General features: G+C 42.1%; 1 protein-coding gene across 1 annotated transcript in view; it reads right to left on the reverse strand.

The window, feature by feature from the left end:
• HECW1 (HECT, C2 and WW domain containing E3 ubiquitin protein ligase 1) overlaps window positions 1-22,733 on the reverse strand; it is a 151,880-nt gene that overhangs the window by 29,973 nt on the left and 99,174 nt on the right. Inside the window, exons 10-16 of the mRNA XM_023751008.1 lie at window positions 18,310-19,638; window positions 13,602-13,703; window positions 8,758-8,908; window positions 7,227-7,369; window positions 5,270-5,391; window positions 3,731-3,916; window positions 900-1,034 (exon numbers count right to left, since the gene is read on the reverse strand). Of these exons, the coding sequence (XP_023606776.1) occupies window positions 900-1,034; window positions 3,731-3,916; window positions 5,270-5,391; window positions 7,227-7,369; window positions 8,758-8,908; window positions 13,602-13,703; window positions 18,310-19,638 (2,168 nt within the window). The remainder of the gene's footprint in view (window positions 1-899; window positions 1,035-3,730; window positions 3,917-5,269; window positions 5,392-7,226; window positions 7,370-8,757; window positions 8,909-13,601; window positions 13,704-18,309; window positions 19,639-22,733) is intronic.

Genomic DNA, 22,733 nt, shown 5'->3' on the forward strand with positions numbered 1-22,733 from the left:
AGTGTCTGGTATCTGGAGGGTCTTGACACCCACATAACACTTGCAGATGTGTAATGCTTCCTCTCTGCATCGTCACACACACCTTTTATGTGTATGTTTTCAGTAGTATCCTGAAACAATGATACCTAAGATGATCCCATGAAAGAAAAATTCATTTGATCACAGTGGCACTGAAACATGAGTGCCCTTGACTGGAAATAGTTGCATCTCTCAGAGTCCACAGATGACCCCTCTGAAATGTACACGAGGCTTTCATTACAACAAGTGATGACACACCAACAACTAGCTCTTCGTTTAAGACTTATGTTTGCTATCTGGAAGCTTTTTAGGGAGATTGTAATTTTTCCAGTTTCCTCTGAGGTGTATGTACTCTGTGGTTCTCCCTGGAATGACTCTCTGAGGGGGCCAAATAGATATTTCTTTTTTTTCTGACAGTTTTTTCATTTTTTGCCTCACTCTAAAATTCAACTTTAAAAGCTGTTTTATGGGGAAATTGTTCTCAGTGCCCTCATCTCTTGATGTTATAAAAAGACGTTAGGACATAAAAATGGATTTTCTCATAATATTCTCCGAAACTGTTTGAAAGTAGAAAAGGGCTATATTTTGAGTTTTGGTTTGGGAAAAGAGGACAGGAAAGATTATGGGATACAGAGACAGTATTTCAGAAAGGCAATGAATGTGAGCTTATGAAAGGTGGCAGCCTTTCATGGCTCAGCAATAGGCAAGCACAGGTAATAAAAGAGATATAAACTAGACCAGCACGTGGTGGGATGCGAACAGGGTACTCCTTATGCCTGGTTAATTTCTCCTAGATCTCAGCCACTTAGAAGTAGTTCTGGCTCCACCAACAGGGGCAGAGTCTGCGGACCCGTGAGCTGAGGGTGGGGAAAGGGTGTTACCTCTCCAGCACTGTAACTGCGGAGCCTCTGGAGGTGCTGGCGATGCATCAGATGATTAGGAAGACGGCCGTTCTGAAGAGGGATTCGGGGGTCAATGAAAGTGGTCGCTCGACTGTTGTGGTCCACGAAAAAAGACTGCAGACAGACCAGTGAAAAAAGCAAGCCATGAGAATGAGCCAGAGTGCAGTGAACCCTGTAAGGGAATGCTACGGGGCCAAGGCATCATGTTTATTTCTGTCTCTCTTTTTTATCTACTCAAAATTAGATGGAACACTGGGCACTGTGCATCTGTTTGCTCAGTAGTTGAATGAAGCAATAGCAGTCATTAACACTTTACACTGTGAAGTCATACAGTAGTAATAACAACACTTTATTTCATATGCAAAATAAGATAAATAGAGCTTTTGATGGATAAATAATACTAGTGATTAATAACTTTTATAGGATTTTACTTTTTAAAAAATGCTTTTTAATATAGAATTAGTAGAGTCTCACTGATAAAAAAATTGAAAGGATAAAATAGTAAAAAGAAAATAACTTAAATCATCCCAAATAACACAATCTAAAGGCAATCACTAAAATATTTTGGTAATTTAAAAAATTTATTGATTTCAGAGAGGAAGGGAGAGGGAGAGATAGAAACATCAATGATGAGAGAGAATCATTGATCAGCTGCTTCCTGTACGTCCCCCACTGGAGACCGAGCCCATAACCCAGGCATGTGCCCTGACTGGGAATCAAACCATGAGCTTCTGGTTCATGGGTCGATGCTCAACCACTGAGCCACACTGGCTGGGCTATTTTGGTAATATTTTCCAGATTTTTTTCTTTTCCTATGCAAATATACACATATGCACATATATACATTTTCCCCACATTAACAATAATTTTGTTGTAAATCTTTTTGCCTATTATTTTATAAGCATTTCCCTAAGTTATTAAATTTTCTTTTAACATAGAATTTTAATAAGCATATAGTATTCAGATTGATGGGTGCATAATGATTACTTTCAGTTCTCTGAAAAATACTAATGGAGTATTTCACAGAACTAAAACAAATAACCCAAAAATTTATGTATAACAAAAAAAAGACTACAAATAGCCACAGCGATCTTGAGAAAGAAGAACGAAGTTAGAGGCTATCTGATATTAAGCTATATTTCAAGATTATAGAAATCAAAAAAGCATGGTACTGTCATAAAAACAGACATATAGATCAATGGAACAGAATAAAGTGCCCAGAAATAAACCCACACTTATACAGTCAATTAATATATGATAAAAGAGGCAAGAATATACAATGGAATAAAGACAGTCTCTAGGTACATGTCTCAGCTGCTTTGCTTTCTGCTATAGTGATGAGTAGGAGGCAGTGTGTGTATCATGGAGGACCAGGGTTGACTGCATCTGGGGCCTCTCTGCATTCCCTGGGCCTCTGCTGTTTGTTTCCTGATATGAGAGCTTCATTCTTGAAAATCCAAGGATAGGCAAATGGCTTGCATTAGTGTGTGCTCTTGCATAATAAACACTGCCTTTCTGTTCACTGACTCATAGTGGTATCCCTTGGCATCTTGGTTAAACAATAAATGCAATCATGGCCACCACCGCAAACCCCTGAGATAGGCAGGTGCACCCCAGCACTGATCCTTTACTTTCTGTTCCAGCTCAAGCTTCATTTCCCACCCTACCACATCCCAGCAAGTCCTCATAGTATATAAATCACTGTCATTCTCCCAGTGGAGGCCACATCCAGTAAATGAGGAGATCTGCTGTACAAGGAATCCCCCCACCCCATTTAATCCCTGAGTACAGAGGAGCTGGTCATAGAGCTTCCTAGTACTCATGGACTTGCATTAGTGGACACAGTCTTTTCTCACACAACCTAGAGAGTTCAGGTGCTGAGGCATGCTAAGCGGTTTGTGGGAAAGGGTTTATAGCTCCCAGTGGCACTGTTTTTTATGACAGTACCACTCTGGGGACATCAACTCACTCCGGGGAACTATGGCTTTGCAGGTTCACAATCGCCAAGAGAAAAAATGGAGTAATTCAGTTGCCTATTGAGAGACATGTCTGCTGGTAGAAACTTCTGTTTCCTTTGACCCTAAAACAGGGAGGGGTTCTCTCCACCAAAGTTCACAAAAGATTACACAGGGACAGTTCTTTAGTAAACGTTGGCCTGTCTTGTAAATACATTGAGATGAATGATGATGATTAAGAAAAAACATTCTCCCTTTAGCAAACCCAATTAGGCGTCTAAAGCATTGCCGGGAAGGACCAGTTTTGGTTAAGGTCACACAAAGGCAAAATGCAGGCCAGTTAACATGGCACAAACTCAATGTGCCCCATCACTGTTTGCCAGGCTGCTTTAAGGAGAACTGAAGGCTTACTAGGGAAATCGCAGTGAGTAATCTAACAATGTCACTCCCATTTAACGAATAATGTTGTTCTCTGGGAGTTAGCAGTCTAAGGAGGCAAACAGTGGAAGGTCATTGAACAGAATCTGGTTTCAAATTCCAAACCTAAATGTAAAGAGATGTAGACAGTAGCTCTCAAATGGGGGTGATTTTGCTCCCCAGGGGGCATATATAGTAAGGTCCAAACTTGGTGGGGGTGCTCAGTGGGCAGAAGTCAGGGATGCTGCTAAACACACTCCAGTGCACAGGACAGAAACCCTGCTGTGGACAGTTCCTCCTCCCTGCCTCCTGGGAGCCAATGGCACATCCCAGGCTCATAGGCTCTCTTCTCCTCATCAACCTCCCTCCTCACGTTCACAGTGTCTTTCCTTTCAAGGAAAAGGCCCCATGAGGAAAGGGCCACACAGTCACACTCACCTTTCCCTGCTGGTCCGTTTTGATCTCCCAGCCCCGAGGCAATTCCAGACGTGTGTCTGCAAACATGTTGATGAAATTCACCAAGTCCCGGTTATGCTGGTAGCGTTCAAAATTGCGTGCATCCCGCCGGACTTTCAGAATCATGTGCTTTAAGCAGGTGCTACTGGTGAAGACGCGGTAAGCATTCTGAGATGGGGTCAGAGCCAGTTGGGGTAGGGAGTGGAGGATTAGAAAAAACACAGATCAAGCACAGTTTGAGAACCTTAATGTGATATAATGTGATTTCTAAACAGTTATTTATTGTGAGCCTCGAGGAGGCAGCCTCAGAAGCAGAAATCTTGCTGAAAAATTAAATGAGCAGCTGTAAACACACATGGCCCTGTTTGTGATCCCTACTCTACCTGCTGCTCCACAGCCTGGGACACAGTCGACCTCCCTGTGCATCTCAAAGCTCCCCTCCCTCCTCCTTCCTTCCTCTCTCAGCCATTGGCTTTTTTGAATCTTTCTTGACCTCTTTGAGTCTCTTTCCTCTCTCTCCTCCATGGATCCTCTCTGACTGCACAGGTCTGCCTGTGCTCCTTTAGCTGTCTACAACAAAGAGTATATTCATTTAAGGTTCCTGGGATTTAAGGCAGGACTTCAGGGCCCATCATTCCTTTGATTCCTCTGTAGAAATGTTTGTACATGAGGGGTAGGGGATGAGAAAAACAAAAAAAGTTTCAGGAATTTCTCATTGTGCAAATGACAGTTTTATGGCTCACGGGGATGATGTGTGCATGTGATCAAAGGAAAGCTGGAGCAAGCAGGCACGGTATAGCTCCTGCTGGCCCAAGTCCCCTGGTGCCCAGGATCTGGCATCCTTGTCCCCTTCAGCATTCATGCCTGCACCACCGGGCAGCTGCTCTGGCTCTAACCACTGAATGTCCCAGCGGCTTCTCAAATATAACCTCTAAAACCTGATCTCCTCCTCCCATGACACAAACTTTGTCATCTTATTAAACTACCGGACCCGCCTAATGGAGTCACCACCTAACTCAGGTGCTCAAAGCAAAAGGACTCAGACTTTCCTGAGTCCTCATCTCCCACCCCCCTCAATCACAGTGGTCCAAAGCCCTGTTACTGATTCCACCCAGAAATGTCTCCTGAAATGAGTCATTCCTTTCCATGAGGCCGGCCCCTGACTTAGCAGGCCTTTGTCATCTCTCACTAGAATGGTTGAATCAGTCTCCAGTCTTAGTCCCCCAGTCTTTCTCCCACACTTCTACCAAAGCAGTTTCACTGACACGAACACACTGACACTGACAAAAACCTGAAGGGTAAACAGCATTTCCCCATCCAGCTCTTTCCCTTTTTGGAAAATGCACAGAATGAAAAGAGTGGACTGAGCTGTTTCCTTTATTCTCGCCTGGGCTAAAATTCTACTCTCTTTCAGGCAAGAAAATTCTACCCTCATTCAGGTATCAAACAACTTGGCAAAGTTGCGCTTTTGGTCTTGATGGAAGCCAGGCCAGGCCCACTCTGCATTTCTGGAGCACTCACATAATTGGCATGCAGTACAGTGAAGAACTCAGGATTGGTGATAAACTTGACCGCAGGCGACTGCAGCAGCAAGGTGATTTTTTGTGAGTTCACAGGAGAAAGTGACCCTTCTCTCCTCAGATCTGGAAAAGGTGAAGCAAAAGCACAGAGCGCATTGAAAGAGTCATTTCAAACCCAGCACTTTTCTCTGCATACCAGCAGCACACACACCTTTACCTGCACAGCTGGAGTGGGCTGTTTTTAATAGTAATCTGACTAGGAGTCAGTGATCTGACCAGGAGTCATATCACCTTGTGTATGTCAGGTAAGAACCATTATTTCTAGGAGTGTTTCTGTATAATTTCAGTTAGGCTCAAGTCCTTAAATATCTTGTCCTTTTTGTGCCAATTACTTTTTAAAATTTTCTTTACAAATTGCTAATCGTAGGTATGATAGTTTGTTTGCAGAAAGAACCACAATTTTTTCCTTCCCTGCACCCACACCCATCTGCATGAGACTTTGCAGCTTCTCCCCTTGTTGAATCGAGCTGGCCATGTGTCTGGCTTTATCGAACACAATCTAGCAGAGGCTTCGAGCCAAGGTTTCGAAGCCTCTGTGTCCCCACACTCACTCTGAACTCTGCCACCATCATGAGAACAAACATCGGCTAGCCCTGCGCAAGAGGAGAAGCCATGGGGAGCAGGAACAAGCCGCCCAGCTGAGGCCCTCTCAGGGCAGACGGGTCATGGCTGATTGGACAGTGGACCAAGGACAGATGGGGGAGCCCAGTGGCTTCTGAGGAGCCACCTTGCTGAACTCTGCTCAAATTGCCTATCTGCAGGACCATTGGATAAATGCAAGGCTGTGAATTTAAGCTACTAAGCTTTGGGGTGGTTTGCTACATAGCAAATGCCAACATATGTGATACCAAACCCAGAAATAAATTCCTTTGCTCCTTTTTTCTCATGTTTCTCATTGCTCAACCACTTTACCACATCTCTCTCAGAAGGCTGAACTATGAAATTAATACTAGAAAATCCTAAACTAGTCAGTTAAGTTAGTATATCTGGTAAAATGAAGAAAATGAAGGCAATTAAAATTGTTGGTAGAACTGTATACTAGTATATACATTCAAAAGAGTGCATGAAAATGTCCACTATTTTGCATTGTCGTAAGAGCTGAGACCTGGGAGGACGGAAACACATGCTTGTTTGCTCAGACTATTTTCTGAGCCTTGTTTTTGCAAATAAAATTTCCATCACAACTCAACTTTAAAAACTGGATGATTAGTATGTCACTGTGATCCTCTTATGTCATCACAGGTATAAAAAGTGAAAGCCAGTCTCCTATGCCTTTTGAATATCCTCATTTGAGTTCTAAGAAATGACCACCAGACCCCTGATGGACACCTATCCTACAAGATTTGGTAAAAAAAGGCTCTTGGGTGGTGTGCATAACCATGTCTAGAAAATGTCTTTATTCCCAGGTTTCTCCCTCAAGGGGAACTATATTTTATTCCTAAAGCTAACAACTAATTATTCCTATTTATAGTGTAGTTATGTGGTTCTTTTGAAGTAGACCATGAATTTTGATTGCGTGTTTTATTTATAAGTAGAAAATCCACAGACTACAAGAAATAAATTAACCTAACTAGAAATCAAGATGCTGAAAAAATTGCCTTGATGCGCAAGTACATAGCAAACCCAGCTCTCAGTCCGCAGACTTCATCTGCCTCATGTCCCCCAGCCATAGTGCTGGCATTCTCTCTATGTGAACCCATTGCTTCCTCAGTTCCTGGTGGGAAACTTCTGTTTGCTTTACTTTGTTGCGCCCTGCCTCTTTCCCCTCTGTCCTGACCTCCATTCGTCCCATTGCTTTCTTTCCCCGAGTGTACAGTGCCATACTACAAGGGCCTCACACATTCTGTCACACAGCCCCTGATGCCATCCCAGAAGTCTAGGGACCCCTCCTCCCATACCTAAGCTCAACTGAGAAGATTCAGTGTCTGAGTCACTCTCACCACCTCCTCCGCCGCCTCCTGCTGGGACTTGCTCACAACTTTGGCTACTAGAATCTTCTTCCGGCCTCTCTGTGGCAATGGTTCGCTGAATATTTTGGTACCTTTGCATCAGAAAATGGAAAGACAGGAGTTAATTTTTGTTTGTTGGCTTGTTTGGGGCTGGTGCTTTGAATCAGATTACTGGGGAAATCTGGAAAATGTTGTCTTGGATGCCTGGAAAAAAATGCTTAAAATTTCCACAAGAGAGCCAAAGCAATTAGTAAGACAAGTGTCTCTGGATGGTTTGACTTCTGTTTGTTTTGTGAGATATGATAAGTTTCAAGTATGGTGACTTCTAAAAAAACCAACATAAATAATAACGAATTATAAAAAAAAATAGCCTATACCCTTACTAAGTCTGAAATAAGGCCATGGGAAGTAACTTAAAATGTTACAATTAATATATCAAATTACCTCTGCATTATTGTACTAACAAACTAGAAGAATAGTTCTACTCACTTACTTTTACTTGACAAGAAACTGATATGACCAGCAGATATGTGGAAATAAAATCATGCTGGCAAAAAATAAATACGTTGGCAGACAAATATTTTCTGCTTATTTGAAGGATCATTTTATTTTTCTTCCCAAATTGGGGATTTAATCAGTTGGCCAGCCAGTTAGCCACTTTGCCAGGTACCTACTAAATATTTACTAACTTTTCCAATGTGCCCAGGCTCTGTCCTGGACTTTCAGATCAAAGAGAAAATTAGAATATGATATCACACTCTAAACCCACACAGTCAAGATGACACGCTATATAAACCATGACTCTAGCGATGTGAAAAGGCTGTCCTAGACGTGTAGAGGTATGTGAACACAGATGAGGAGACACCTAAAGTATATTTTGAAATCAGAGTATGAACTTGTTGGGGAGCTTGCAGGGAAAAACCATAGAGAAAATAACATGTCCCAAAGAGTCCACCCTTGGAGAATTCTGAAAAGCTTGGTGGTGGCATCAGGCTATGTGGACCTCAGGCAGGGCTAGGAGACCCGCTGAGGGGAGGCAGAGAGCACTTAGTTGGTTGCTACTGGCAGCAGTTTGAATGGTATTAGTTCTCCAACTTGAGCTGCAGAAAATGTGCCTGCAAGTATAATTTTGTGTACTATTTCTAGAGAGTTCACGGAAAACTGACACCCTCAGTGAACACCTAAGATGGGGGAGTGGGACTCCATGAGCCTCTTGATTAAGCACACCTGTTTTCAAACCTGGGCCATCAAGAAGTTCAGAGGATTCCCCACCTTGAAATGACCCTCAGGCTTAGCTCGTCTCTTGCCACCAAATTCTAAGTCTGGCTTTCTAAGTACCTACTATGCATGACTTTCTTAAGATGTAAAATTAATCTCTAGCCTCCTCATGCAGTCTGAGCAGAAAAGCGTCCCAGGGTTTTTCTTTAGCTGCCATTCTCCTTCCTGGTTTACAGGGGCTCTTTGCATGCTGATCACCAACCGCTTGTTGAGTTGCTCCATCTGCTGGATGGACCCCGATCTCCGCATCCCATCCGGGGTGGCTGCTGCTGTCGGACGCTGCCAGGTAGTTGTGCGGTTCACGTGGTCCACATAGAAGACCCGCCCATGGCTGTCAATGCGAGCTTCCCAGTCTAGCATGTAATAGAAAGGCCAAATGAAAAACAAGGACAGACATTGATCCACATGAAACAGATGCCACCTCCAGGTCCTTTACGATAGAACTCACCGTTGGTTACTAGCCGAAGGCCAACCCTGCCCACAGAACCTGCCATGACTTCTGAGGCATTGACATTCCAGAAAAGAGCCTACTGGGTTCATATTCTCTGCTGGGCCATTTTAAACAGTAACTGTAGTACCTCAACTATGACCTATGTTAAATTTTAATAATTTCTCAAGAAAATGTCTAATGTGTATTTTATTTCTTTCTTTAAATCTTTTCATCCTGTCAGTCTTATTGGCTACTCAAATGACAGCCAGAAGATTGTAGTTAAAACCAGTTTTAACTATAGTTATAAAATACTGTACGTGCAACTTTAGATGATCTCCATCTAATACCTGGCAACTTTAGTTGATTGTCATTTCTCTTGAGGGGGATTTGATACCTAGGATTTCAAACCATCCTTTTGATAAGTTGTAAATTGACAGTGTATATTCAACCCACTGTGGCTGCCAAATATTTCTTGACCAAAATAAAACAAAACTGATAACAACTATTAACAAACATCATCTTTTAAATACCTCTTTGTTGATAAACCAGCATCCCAAACAGTAGAGGGAGCCCAAGGTAAATGTAAGTTCCTTTGCTTCTCAAATTTAAACAATAGCCAAATTAAAGATGGAAATAGTTATACACGACATAATAGATGTAGGGGCTGGGTAGGGAGGGGTAGATGAAAAAGTCCTCAAAGCTGAAAGAGCTGGCAGTAATATATACATATCTAAGCTGAACATGAAAAAGCAATATCTCCTATACCAAAATGGGCAAAGCTTTTAGAGTTCACATGTAAAAATGTGGTGGAAATAGAAGCTTCATGATGAAATTATGCTGAAAAGTTATACTGAAGAAAAAGCAAAAATAATTTCAAATGGAGGGAAATCATTCAGCCTTTTAAGTGAGAAAAGCCATAGCTCTGGGAGTAGATCAGATACTAATAATTCTATTGAAAAATTATCATTCAGGTAATGACATAGCAACTCTCAATTTTTTTAAATAAAAAACTCAATATATTTAGTATATTTATGGTTTTATAGGTGCACGGCATATGTTTGTGAATATTATTGCTTATGTCTGACATTTAACTGAGGAATTGCTAAAATGCCTGAAGAAAATCAAAATACTAGAAAACACCAAATTTAACTTGGAAAACAAAATGAAGGAAAAATGTCAGATTGCATAAATCAAGTCTAGGAAGTTTTGATTAAAATTAACTTCTAGATAATCCAGTTATCAACTGTTAGTAGTAAATGTTAGTGAACTTGTTGATAAAATTGTGTGTATATGTAACTACTAGATAATTAATTAATCTTGAACCAAAATTTTTGAAATTTCCGTGATTCCTAAACTAGTAGCAATCAGACACTTTCTTTTTCTTGAATCCAACAAAAAATGAGTATTAACCTTAAAAGAGTATTGTGCTATTCAATTCAGCTGAACAAACTCCTCTTAGCATTCACTATGAACTAGAAACTATGCCAGGTCCTGAGGGCTCATCGGTGAGTAACACACCCTTGCCCTCCAGGCACTCAAAGTAAAGAAAGGATTCTTTCTAGTTTCATAAATTCTCTAAGGAAAAAAACACACCTAGAGAATGGTGCAGCAATAATTTCTCTCTGCAAGTTTCAGTATTTCCAAATCACTAATATAAAAAGATAAAAGCCAGACAGATAGGTCCTTTTGTCAATATATGGGATACACAGTGCTAATCATATACTTTTATAAATATTCAGAAAATAATAAAGTAGAATTAGAGCTTATAAGCATGTTTTATGGGTTGCTTTGTTAAGAATTAACTTTCACATATTTTATAAACCATATTGTATGAAGAGAAAATTTCCAAATGGAACTTCAGGCCTCAGCATGCCCTGCTGGACTTGGCAATGTGAAGCCTAAACAACTCCTGAAAACGATAGCTTACTGATGCCGGGGCAAGTTAGAATAATGTATTTTCATCAATTCATGTGTAGCTGAAGCACCTATCATATGCTAAATTATATATTTTCCATGCAGTCTAAGAACAATGTAGAGCCTAATAAAGTATCATTTTTAGTTACTATACTAGCAACAGTAAAATTGTCCTTTTTTTCTTTTTAACAATTTCAATACCATGTTTGTAGTCTTGATTTTTCTCTTGAACTTCAGTCATACATCCCACCGCCTACTTGCTATCCCTACCGGGATGACATCTCAAATATAATGCGATCAAAACCAAGCTTCAGAGTTTTCCCAGCCAAACCTGCTCTGTCTGCAGCCTTCCCTTCCCATCTGAGTTAAAGCAACTCCATCCTTCCAGGTGAAGATTCTTGAGGACATTCTTGACTTCTATCTTTCTCTTACACATCACTTCCAATCTGTCAGCAAATCTACCCACAAAATACATGTCCAGAATCTGGCCACTCCTCATCACCTCTCTGGCTCCCCACTGGCCCAAGCCACCATTATCTCTTACCTCGGTCACTGCAGTAAACTTTTGTTGGGTCTCATGCTTCCATCTTTCCTTCTCACAATTTAATGCCAACACAGTAACCACAGGAAAGCCTTTAATACCTATGTCAGACAACACCTCTTCTCTGTTCAAAACCCTGCAGTGCCCTCCTTTCATCCAGAGTCAAAGCCAAAGTCCTTAAGAGGTCTACCAGGCCCTATGTGATCTGGGTTCCAGTATCTCCTTGACGTCATCACCTACTCCAGACACACTGGTCTCCTTGCTGTTCCTCAAACCCACTAGGCAGGCTGTAAGTTTTTTCCAGAAAGCTCGCCCTCCTCAATACTTGCCTGGATTACTCTTTTGCCTCCTCTAAGTCTAGCATCAAAGGTTGCCTCCTCAATGAAGCTTACCTGATCACCCTATTTAAAATGGCAAACCAGCCACCACCAACTCCAGATGTCCTTATCCTGCTCTGCTTCTGTTTTTTGGTAGCACTTATCGTCTTTAAACATGTTATATTATTTCCTTTTTTAAAAAAATTGTTTTATTATCTGTCTCTGCCAGACTAGACTGTAAACTCCACGGCAGAGACCTTTGTCTGTGTGATACCTCACACAGAGTAAGGATTCCATGAATATTTGTTGAACGAGTGAAATCATCCATGTACTATTTGAGATTATCTAAGTAAATTCAGTTATTAGGCTTCACTAAAACTTTTCCAATATTTTTAAGTATCACATGAATAGAAAATCAAAACCTGTCTGGAAATTTTATTTCCATTATTTAAACCTGCTGATGCAATTATTTAAATTAGACTTATATATTCATTTTTTAATAATATCTAGTATAACTAGTAATTATTCTTGCATGGATTGGAAGTCAATTCATGCGCATATGCACTGATAGGTTATTTGTTGTGGGGCAAGTGTTCTTTCCCTGGAGAAAACATGCTATAAATATTTATCAGATAAGTGTCAACTAGGAAGTATCTATAGTGGCACTGAAATTTTACTATTCATTTATGGAATACCCATAAGTCAATGTATAAATAAATAAACAAATCAGGTGTCAATAGTTAAAGAATATAATGTTTGGCTTGGCCTACCTCCCCAAAATGGCTTTCTTTTAAATGTCTACATATTAAAGGTATTCACTGTTTTCTAACTGATAAATTACAACTGACTCAGAGAAAAATGGTATAAATGAAAAATATATCACATTAGCAAGAATAGATGAATTAAAGGATACGCAATTTTCCTTCTCAAAACTGTTACCACTTAATGTAAGCACAAGCAACAGAATGTAAGGAAACATTGACACTTAGCATCCTGGAAAGATCTATAGAATTTATCAAATCTTAAAGGTTATCTTTGCTTGAAAAGCAAGCCTAAACCAAAACAGAGATATTACAGAACTCGTGAACATATGTGATGTTAAGTGGGGTGTCAGTTCCTTCTTGCAAATTTATTATCATGGATTATTATAAGGTTAAGGATAGAATGATATCTAGAGACTCCCTACTCCAAATCTAGCATTTAGTGAGGAAATTAAAGCTTTACTTTACAAATAAGAAAACTCAGTCTCTGAGAGAGTAAATGATTTTCCCAAGTTCAAATGACTAGTTGGATAATTATTGCTTATTACAGTTATCAGGAGAAAATGATATTGAATGCTATCCCTAAAGAAGACGATGTTTTTCTGAACAACCCTAAGAACTACAGAAGAAATTGGAGGCTGTCCCCTATCGATACAAGCTATAGCAAGGAAAATGCAAGTTCATGGGTCCTAATGAGTTGAAATGTTTTATTATATGGAGATGCTTGTTACATAACAGGTCCAATGGCGAACAGTAGGACTATTCAATCTTGAACTGCAAATTTTAAAATATGAAATAGTAAAATTTGGGACTTAAGGATTATGTACAGTTTGCAAGTACTTATTAAGAAATGCTCTCCATTTCAGAAGTTGAGGAGCACTAGGTTATCTTTTCCAGATCACATCCTGAAACCATTAGTTAAAAAACCCAAACAATTTTTATAGTAGGTGCCATATTGGTTTTTTATAACAGTGTAAGCTATGGAGTTGAGGAAGAGTTTGGATGTTTACATACAAGTTCATACTGACCTGTTTAGATTTGGTAGGAAGAGTTAAGACATAGAGTTTAAAAACTAAAGCTTACTTGGTGGAAGAGGCTCATCGATTGTTGGGTAGTGATGATGTTCAGGCCTCAAGGAAGGAAGCTGGTTTACTGGCTGGGAATTATGGAGTATAGGGCATTCACCTATGGACAAGATAGTCAAGACATTCAGGTTCACTCATTGCTATGGCAACGTGTTAAAAAAACCAGGACCGTAAAACAAACTGCTACAGAAAAAATTCCAAAGAATGGGCAATCTATTTTTGTGTCCATTTACTACAATCACAGTCATTCATGAAAGAAGGAACAGAGTTAATTATTTTTTTTAAACTCCAAAGAACATAGCCAAACACTTCATGACAATGATCTATACCACATAGACCAATATGTCGGATCAAGGTCTGATTCTGTAACCACCTGAATTATCTTGATAGAAAGGTGGCATCAGAAAGAAAACTAGCAGAGCCTGACTTGAGCCCAGCCAAAGAAATAGGCCTGTTTGAGGGAAGGGCAGCATTCCTGAGGTCCCATGACAGTTCAGTGGGCCAGTGCAAAATCATTGCTCTTGTTTGAATAGGTTTCATCAAAGGGCTGCCAAGAGGCTGTTTTTCAGATTTTGTTTTTGGAATGAAACTTGGTGTCTTTCCAAGAAGGGGTTAAGGAACCGGTGGGTCAAGAAGGTAAATTCCTTTAGTATAGAAATTAATGGTTAGGGTTGGGGGTGGGGGTGGGGTGGGGAGGAGCCATGGGATTTTGTGATTGTAGCAGGTGATTTTGAGGAAGAATCAGAAAAGCCAGAGTGTTCTGGAAAGAGAAAAGGACAAAAGACAAAAGAAGTAGATAAAAGGTAGGAAGACTGAGACAAGAAAACTTGAAACACAGAAGTAAGATAGGAGGAAGAAGAGAGACGAACATGGACACATTTTAGAGATAAACATATCCACAGAATGCATGCCCCAATTATTACAGGCATATCTAATAATATTGTCGGTCAGGCTTATAATGAACTGAACAATGATCTAAAATGGTGCTCCTATTTCATGATGTTCTCAGGCTCCGGTAACACTGTGTGTAGAGTGGCCATGTGGATGGGAGGCCTACAGCACCAGCAATTGCAAAAGTAATTGCTCTTGGTCTTTGGAGAGCTACAGGCCCACGGGCCAAGAGACAGCTTCCATTCAGACTGGTGTCTCCTCCCCTTCCTACCTCACATGATCCTGGCTTTATTGCAATAGCCCATATTGGCCAGAGGACAAAGGTCAGACCTTTTCCTTCTTCTGTCCTTCTTGGCTGATGCAAACATTAAGTGTTCCATTATCCCTTAGGTCAAAAAGGAGAGAAACTGTAAAAAACAGCAGTTAAGATCTTTGTGGGATTTCAAGTTTCAAATATTTTCCAGAATGCCCATACACGGACAGGATGATTATTTCTTCTAACTCTAGATCCATAGAACTGATAAAAAGTAAAATAAATTAATTAGGAAGGAAGTTAGATGGTTTTAATTTAGCAGCGTCATTCCTAGAGCTAACAGAAAAACAAAAACAGAGAGGTATTTCGGAACAAAGGGCCCTTCTAAGTTTAAACATATGACACAATTTCTCGTGTGAGCTCTGTTACTCAAATGCTTGGGGTCTCTGAGACTTTGAGGAAAGCCAAGGAAGGTGTGTGCCCCTGGTGTCAGTGCACAGCTCCTTGTGAACTGATTCCTGTTTCAAAGATGTGCTCTGTTTTTTAGTGGATCTCACACTCATGTCTGTTTTTATATATGCTTCATGTCAGAAACCAAAAACGATGGTACAGTTGTTATGTCATCAGCTTCTGTGCTTTTAATTTAGTTTCTTGAAAAAAAAAAAAAAGAACAAACTTACCTCCTGTAATTAATTCAACCAATCAGATTAATCACTCCTCCAAGCTAGCGGAATATTGCTGCTTGCAGGGGTTAATGGAGCTGACCCTACCTGCTTGTGAACCCCAAGCAAATGAGTCACATGACTGACACAGCTCAGCCAACTGAAAGAATGGAGCACACAGAAGAGGCAAAGGATTTTGTTCGGCAAGAGGCTGACGCGCCACACCATCACCCTTGCCTCAAACACAAAGCAAGTGTTCAGAACGTCTAGACCTTCCAAGAGGGAAATATATTCCACTTGAAAAGTTAGTCTCACTGCTTATCTGCCTCGAAGAAGCCTCACTCAAGGGGAGGCTGAGGGCTTTACACATATCCGCATTTAGTCCTTCCAATAACCCTTTGAGGTAGATTCTACATTCACACCCGTTTTACAAATAAGCATAGAGCAGTTACGTAACTTGGCTACGGTATCATGGCCAGGAAGTGGTGGGACTGGATATAATCAACCCAAGCTCCAGGGCCTGAGGTCATCATCACATTACAGTGCTCTTATAATCTGATCTTAAGAAAGTTTTTAAAAACTATTGAATGTTGAGGTTTAAAAAGGAGGATTTTATAAAAGGGAAAAGAAACAAAAAGTAGATAAAGATAAAGAATACATCCTCCATAAGCTGCTGTAGACTCATCTACCTGGGCATGTGCGCAGTCAGTTTACCGTGGCCTAGGCAGTGAACGAATTTGCAACCTGAGAAGTCACGGCAAGGGGCAATAGTGATTCTAATGGGAGAACAGGGCCCACATGCACATATTAGGTGGGTTGCGTCGAAGCCCTGCTTTCTTGGAGCAAATGCCAGTGAGGGACAGATCGACCACACGGACACCCTTAGCTCAGGACTCACTACTGATGGAGGGAAGACTGGCTGCAAAGAAGTCACATGCTAACACATGTGCAGCTTTCATGAGATCAACAGTTCCTCTCAGAAATCTTCGTATTGCCCCTGGTGATCACCATAGGAAAGTGTTCAGGTTCTTCTTAACCTTTTCTGAGTTTACAGCCTGCAGAATTCAGGAATTTAGACATTTCTTTAGAAGTTGCACTGCAAAGATTTCTGCTATGGCCCTGAAGCACCTTTCTGTGAGGAACAGCTTTCCCCTGATGGATAAGGGTGTGGACAGTGTATGCTGAGCTAATTTTCAATGAACTGTGTGTGGACTGTCTTCCAACAAGGTGGTCAAAATATACCCCATAGGCTACAATGGTTGACAAATAACAAATCCAACTTCATTTTTGCATGTTTCTGAGGTAAGAATGATTACATTTTAAAATGTAAAAGTATTAGAAAAATAGCCTTTGGGTGTGAATAGTTGCTAGATTTTGCCTCTTGCGTCACAAAGCCTAAAATATTTACACTCTGGCCCTTTATGGAAAAAGTTTGCCGACCTCTAGTCTAAAATATTCCTGCCAGCTCCTAGTTATACTCTTTTATGTGTATGTCCCCAAATCTCTTTATATGGTAATTATTTTTAATTGTGTTTAATTATTGAGTATTTCCATATGCTGTCTGACGCTGGTCTGTTTTCCTGTACCCAGCATAGAGCATTGGGCCCAGAACAAAGAAGATATTCACAACATCCTTGCTGAAGAAGGAAACGGACCACCGCATTTTCACTGCCATGGGTTCCTTCCACATCGTCTCCCCTGTGGGGACTGTATGTCACTACAGTTTTCCTCCCTGCGTTTCTCTTCCTTTTCCATTTTTTTGCACGTCTTCTGATCACATGTGCCACTTTTCCTCACTCCTTCTTTCTCTGAAATGTAGAATTGGGCATTGTTGACTTAAAATTATTTTTGTGTGCTCACTTTAGTTCCTATAAAAATGTGTAGGTGCCAGGCATTTCTTTAGGTGCCGAGAACGCAAACACAGAGAAGATACAATTCTGGTCCTTCATGAGTTTGCAATTTAGAGACCACACCACCACATTTTATTTGGGGCCTAACTGAAACAGCAGAACAGCAAAGTAGCAGAATCTGTATGTCTCTCTTTTAAAACAACCAAGTTATTTCATCTTGTTGTATGACCTTTGAACTATTTCCCCCTATGTCACTGTCACTTGCCTGGAAGATGGTTCCCAACTCTGGATAAGGAAATGCAAATTAATTTCACGCATGATTCGAAAGCAAGACTAAGAAGGACCTTTTGTGGTTAAAATACAGAACACATTTTAAAACTAGAGGTGGCATCTTTTGAATTAGAATCTTATTTGAAACAAAGCAATTTGCGCATTCATATTATCCTTCCCTTCCAATCAGCCTAAAAAATAAATAAATAAAAGAAAAAACAAAACATAGAAACACTAAAAAAGAGAAAAGCAACAACAATAAACAGAATTGAGCATCAGAAATAATGACCAGTTATGAAAGATAGGTAGACTATTCCTATCTATATGTACACAGACTAGTTAAATTCTAAAATAGAGGTAAAATCAATGTGCCTCCACTTATATTATATTCATTGCTAAGCTTTAATAAATTTTGGGAAGTCAGCAGATATTTCCACATCATCCACCATTTCTGCTCATGTCGTTGGATACTAGCCTTGATGCTCTGGCTGCTGTCAGGGCAGGAAGGGTAACATATACACTAGCCACAGTGATAAGTTAAACAGAGAGTCACATGCACACGTGCGCACTCACATGTGTGCTCTGGTAACTCTTGGTGTATATCTGAGGTGGTGGGGTGGAAGCTATTGGTAGTCACAGATACACACACAGGACAGGCACACACATCGGCAGCAACCCCATGTGGGACTGATCCTCTCCCTCTTCTTTTTAAACCAGGTTGGTTAGCCCCGTGTCCCCCTCGTGGTCCTATTCTCACTCTGATCAGGTTTGAGGTCTAACCTTCTCTCCGACTGCTTGGCCCCGCCATGGGGGATTCCACACCATCCGCGGTTCTTGCCACACTCTCGTTCATGCTCCCGGTGGGGGCGGCTGGCTGGTCGTGCCACGGCCCGGCCGCGTTCACAGACTCCAGGTCCAGCTCTGGGCTCTGCACCGCGTCCGGCACCGACTCGAACGCGCTGTTCTCCTCCTCCTCCTCCTCTTGCGAGGAGAAGACGGTGCTCTCGGAGATCTTGGCGCTGTCCATGGAGGAGAAGCGGGTGTGGCTGGTGAACCTGTTGCCGTTGTAGCAGGAGCTGCTGTAGCAGGAGCTGCTGTAGCAGGACGTGCTGTAGCAGGAGGAGCTGTAGCAGGAGGGGCTGCAGCAGGACGCGTCGCAGCCCTCGAAGCTGTGGTCCCCGCCTTGCCTGGGGCTGTAGTCGCTCTCACTGCCCGTGCTGGGGTGCGTGTCGCCATCCGGGGCCGAGCTGTTGGCCACGCCGGAGAGGCCGGGGGCCATCGTACCGAGAGTAGCCCCCTCAGGATCCTCCAACCCCTCCTCCAGGGCAGGCGGCTCAGCAGCTACCGTGTCCCCGTCGCTGAGCCCGTCCTTCTCCACCGTGTCCTTGAGAGTGGGCTCTTCCTCCGCGCCGTCGTCCTCCGCGGGGCTGCCGGCCTGGACCAGGGGCAGGCTGTGCAGCAGCGTGTGGATGCGGATGTAGTGAGTGCGCGGCGTCTCTGGGTCGCTGCAGGCCGACGCGATCACGGTCTCCAGCTCCGACACCGGCAGGGAGCAGGGCCTGTTCTTCCTCTTCACCGAGGCGCGCAGCTGCAGCCTGTCCTCCGGGGCTCCCAGGGCAGGCACGTGCCCATCGCCCTCTTCCTCCTCCTCCGCCGCCTGTCCCTTTTCCTCTTGGGCCGCTTCCTCTGCCACAGGATCCCCAGGGCGGTCTTGGGCTTCACTGTCCTCCAGCAGCTCCGGTGGGGGTGCCTCCCCTCCCAGGGCCAGCCCCTCGGCCACCTCTTCTGCACTCAGGGTGGGCTCCGTGTCCTCTCGCCCCAGGCCCAGAAGCTCCCCAGCCCCATCAGGTCCCACAGAGACTGTGTCGAGGTTGTCTCCTGCCTCAGTGGTACCTGCCGCTTCCTCCACGGGCTTGGCAAGCCCCAGGCTCGCGCTCCCTTCGGAGACCAGGGCGCTGTCCTCCCTCGGCTTCTCTGACTCGGAGCTTCCCGAGGGCTCTGGTGCCTCCTGCAGAGGGTCCCCAGGGTTGCTCGCCACCAGGCTGTTCATAGGGCTGCCCGGCATGCCCGCTGGCTCAGCTTCCGTACTCAGGGACATCTCTTCATCATCTGCGGGCAAGAGGAAAATGTCACTCCTTCCACAAGAAAGCAGTTGGTGTTAGTGTACTCTGCCAGACATGGACATGTAAGCCTTCCCAAGGGATTTTTATTTTAGGACTAGAGGCCCCGTGCACGGGTTCGTGCACTGGTGGGGGGGCATGGCCTGTAGGGAGCAGCCGGCTGTGGGAGCTCCGCTCATCCTGGTCAGCTGAGCAGTGCTCCTACTGTGGGAGCACACTGACCACCAGGGGGCAGCTCCTGCATTGAGAAGTGGTCATTCAGGAAAAAACGAATCCTAAAATTTACATGGAACCACAAAAGACTCCCAGATAGCCAAAGTAATCTTGAAAAAGAACAAAGTAGGAGGTAACACACTCTCTGATTTCAAATTATACTATAAAACTATAAAAATAAGAACAGTATGGGAATGGCACAAAAACAGACACATAGATCAATGGAATAGAATAGAGAGCCCAGAGATAAATCCTCACTTATATATAGTGTTAATCTATGACAGGGGAGGCAAGAATATACAATGCAGTAAAGACTGTTTCAACAATAAGTGGTTCTGGGAAAACTGGACAGGTACATGCACAGAAATTAAACCGGACCACTTTCTTATACCATATTACAAATAAACTCAAAATAGATTAAAATATAAAACCTGAAAATATAAAACTCCTACAAGAAAACATAGGCACTAAAGTCTTTGGCATTGCTCTTAGCAATACCTTCTGGTATATTTCTCCTTGGGCCAGGACAACAAAAGCAAAAATAAACACATCAAATTAAAATGTTTTTGCACAACAAAGGAAACCATCAACAAAAGGAAAAGACAACCTTCTAAATAGGAGAAGATATTTGCAAATGCTATATCTGATAAGGGATTAACATAAAAAAACATAAGGAATTCATACACCTTACTATAAAAAACAATGAAATTAAAAAATGGGCAGAGGACCCGAATAGACATTTCTCCAAAGAGCATATACAAATGGCCCATAGTAATCATCCAAGTAATGGAAAATAAAACCTCAATAAGATATCACTTCACACTTCTCAAAATGACTATCATAAAAAATTAAGACATAAGTTCCAACAAGGATGTGGAGAAAAAAAGGAAGCCTCATTCATTGTTGGTGTTGGTGAGATTACAAATTGGTACAGTCACTATGGAAAATGGTATAGATATTTCTCAAATAATTAAAAATAGAACTACCATATAATCCAGCAATATAACTTTTGGGTATTTATCTGAGGAAAACAAAAACATTAATTTAAAAAGAACCTATGTTCATTGCAGCATCCTATATAATAAAAGCATAATATGCAAATCAACTGAACTGCAGAACAACTGGTCGCTATGATGTGCACTGACCACCAGGGGGCAGACGCTCAGTGCAGGAGCTGCCCCACAGGGAGCATGCCGCTCAGCCAGAAGGGGCAGGCGAGTGCAGCGGCAGTGGGCAGTAAGGAGCGAGGACCCCTCTGCTGCGGGTGGGCAGTAAGGAGCGAGGGGTCCCGGACTGTGAGAGCCTCGGACTGCAAGAGGGATGTCTGACTGCCGGCTTAGTCATAGTAAGCCGGCAGGTGGACATCCCCCAAGGGGTTCCGGACTGCGAGCGGGCGCAGGCTGGGCTGAGGGACCAACCCCCCCTCCCCCAACCCATCCAGTGCACGAATCTCGTGCACCGGGCCTCTAGTTATTTATAATAGCCAAGGTATGGGAAAAAATCCAGGTCACCATTGATAGATGAGTGGATAAAGATGTGTTATATATACACAATGGAGTATTACTCAGCAATAAAAAGAATTAAATCTTGTCAATTATGACAATATGGATGGGCCTGGAGGATATTATGAACTAAGTGAAATAAGTCAAGATGGAGGAAGACAAATACTGTATGATTTCATTTATATGGAATCTAACAATACAAAACAAATTAAGAAACAAAACCAAACCCATAGATATGCAGAACAAGCTGGTGGTTGCCAAAAGGGTGGAACATAGGCGGACAAGTAAAATAAATAAATAAATAAATAAATAAATAAAGGCTAGCTCCTCTCCCTCCTACATGCTTGATCCCATTTCCTTTATTGTGATCATATAATTTATTGTTCAAGAAGAGACACTATTGAGAGTGAAGGGGGACACTATTATTAATGAAGCCAGGACTATCGGCAAATGCCAGGATTGTGCTTTAAACACTTGAAAAAAAAATGAGTTCTTTTGTATTAATGAAAATTTACAGATCTACAGTCATATTCCTGAGTTCTGTTTTAAGGGAATTCATTTTTTGGTTAAAATAACCGAAAGCTAACAAACAGTTCTCAACAATGTTTGTTATGTGAAGACTTGAGAGGTGGGGGAGGGGTGTTTACAGTTCCTTGCTGATCCCAGGCAAGGCTAATTGTACTTGCTCAGAGTATTTCCTATGGCTGTGTCCCCCAGGGTGGCCGAATGGGTAAGTTGGGTTCTTGGCAACTAGAGTAGAAAAGGGCTAGATGATGGCAGCAACCACTTATTCAGTTATTAGGACTGGAAGGCTTCCAACATTTGGAGATTATTGCAGTGAAAGAATAAACCAGGTCTCCACACGAAGCAACTATTCAAGGAGTAGCAATCTGGTGTACCTCTACCTTCTCCCACTTGCTTGCTTTATTTGATTCCTGTAAGATGTGAACGTCCCATTTCAAACACACTAGTGCAATTCACACGTTGAAGGAAAATCACCTCTCTGGTGAGCCATAAGTTTGTCTTTACTGCTACACAAAAGAGTCCATTTTATTCTTATAATAGAGAAAAGGCTAAATTTGAAAGGAAAAAAACCCAGTCGGATGTTTTCTTACATTCTGTATTATATATGGGCATAGACACTGGAGTTTAATGAGTGGGCAGTGATAAACTCCAGACGCTGAGTTCTCAAAAGTTTCATTAGCTTTAACAGCAACTCATAAATGCAGGCTAGAAGGACCAAACAATTCTCAGCGTGATCTGCACTTAGTTGCAGGCGAAGAGAAAAAGTGGAATTATGAGGCATTTTATCATTCTTATTTGGAAATGTGCTTTGCCTTGAAAAGCTGAACACTGGATGATTCTGAAA

Source organism: Myotis lucifugus, unplaced genomic scaffold (genome assembly GCF_000147115.1).
Source record: "Myotis lucifugus unplaced genomic scaffold, Myoluc2.0 scaffold_18, whole genome shotgun sequence".
Classification (NCBI taxonomy): domain Eukaryota; kingdom Metazoa; phylum Chordata; class Mammalia; order Chiroptera; family Vespertilionidae; genus Myotis; species Myotis lucifugus.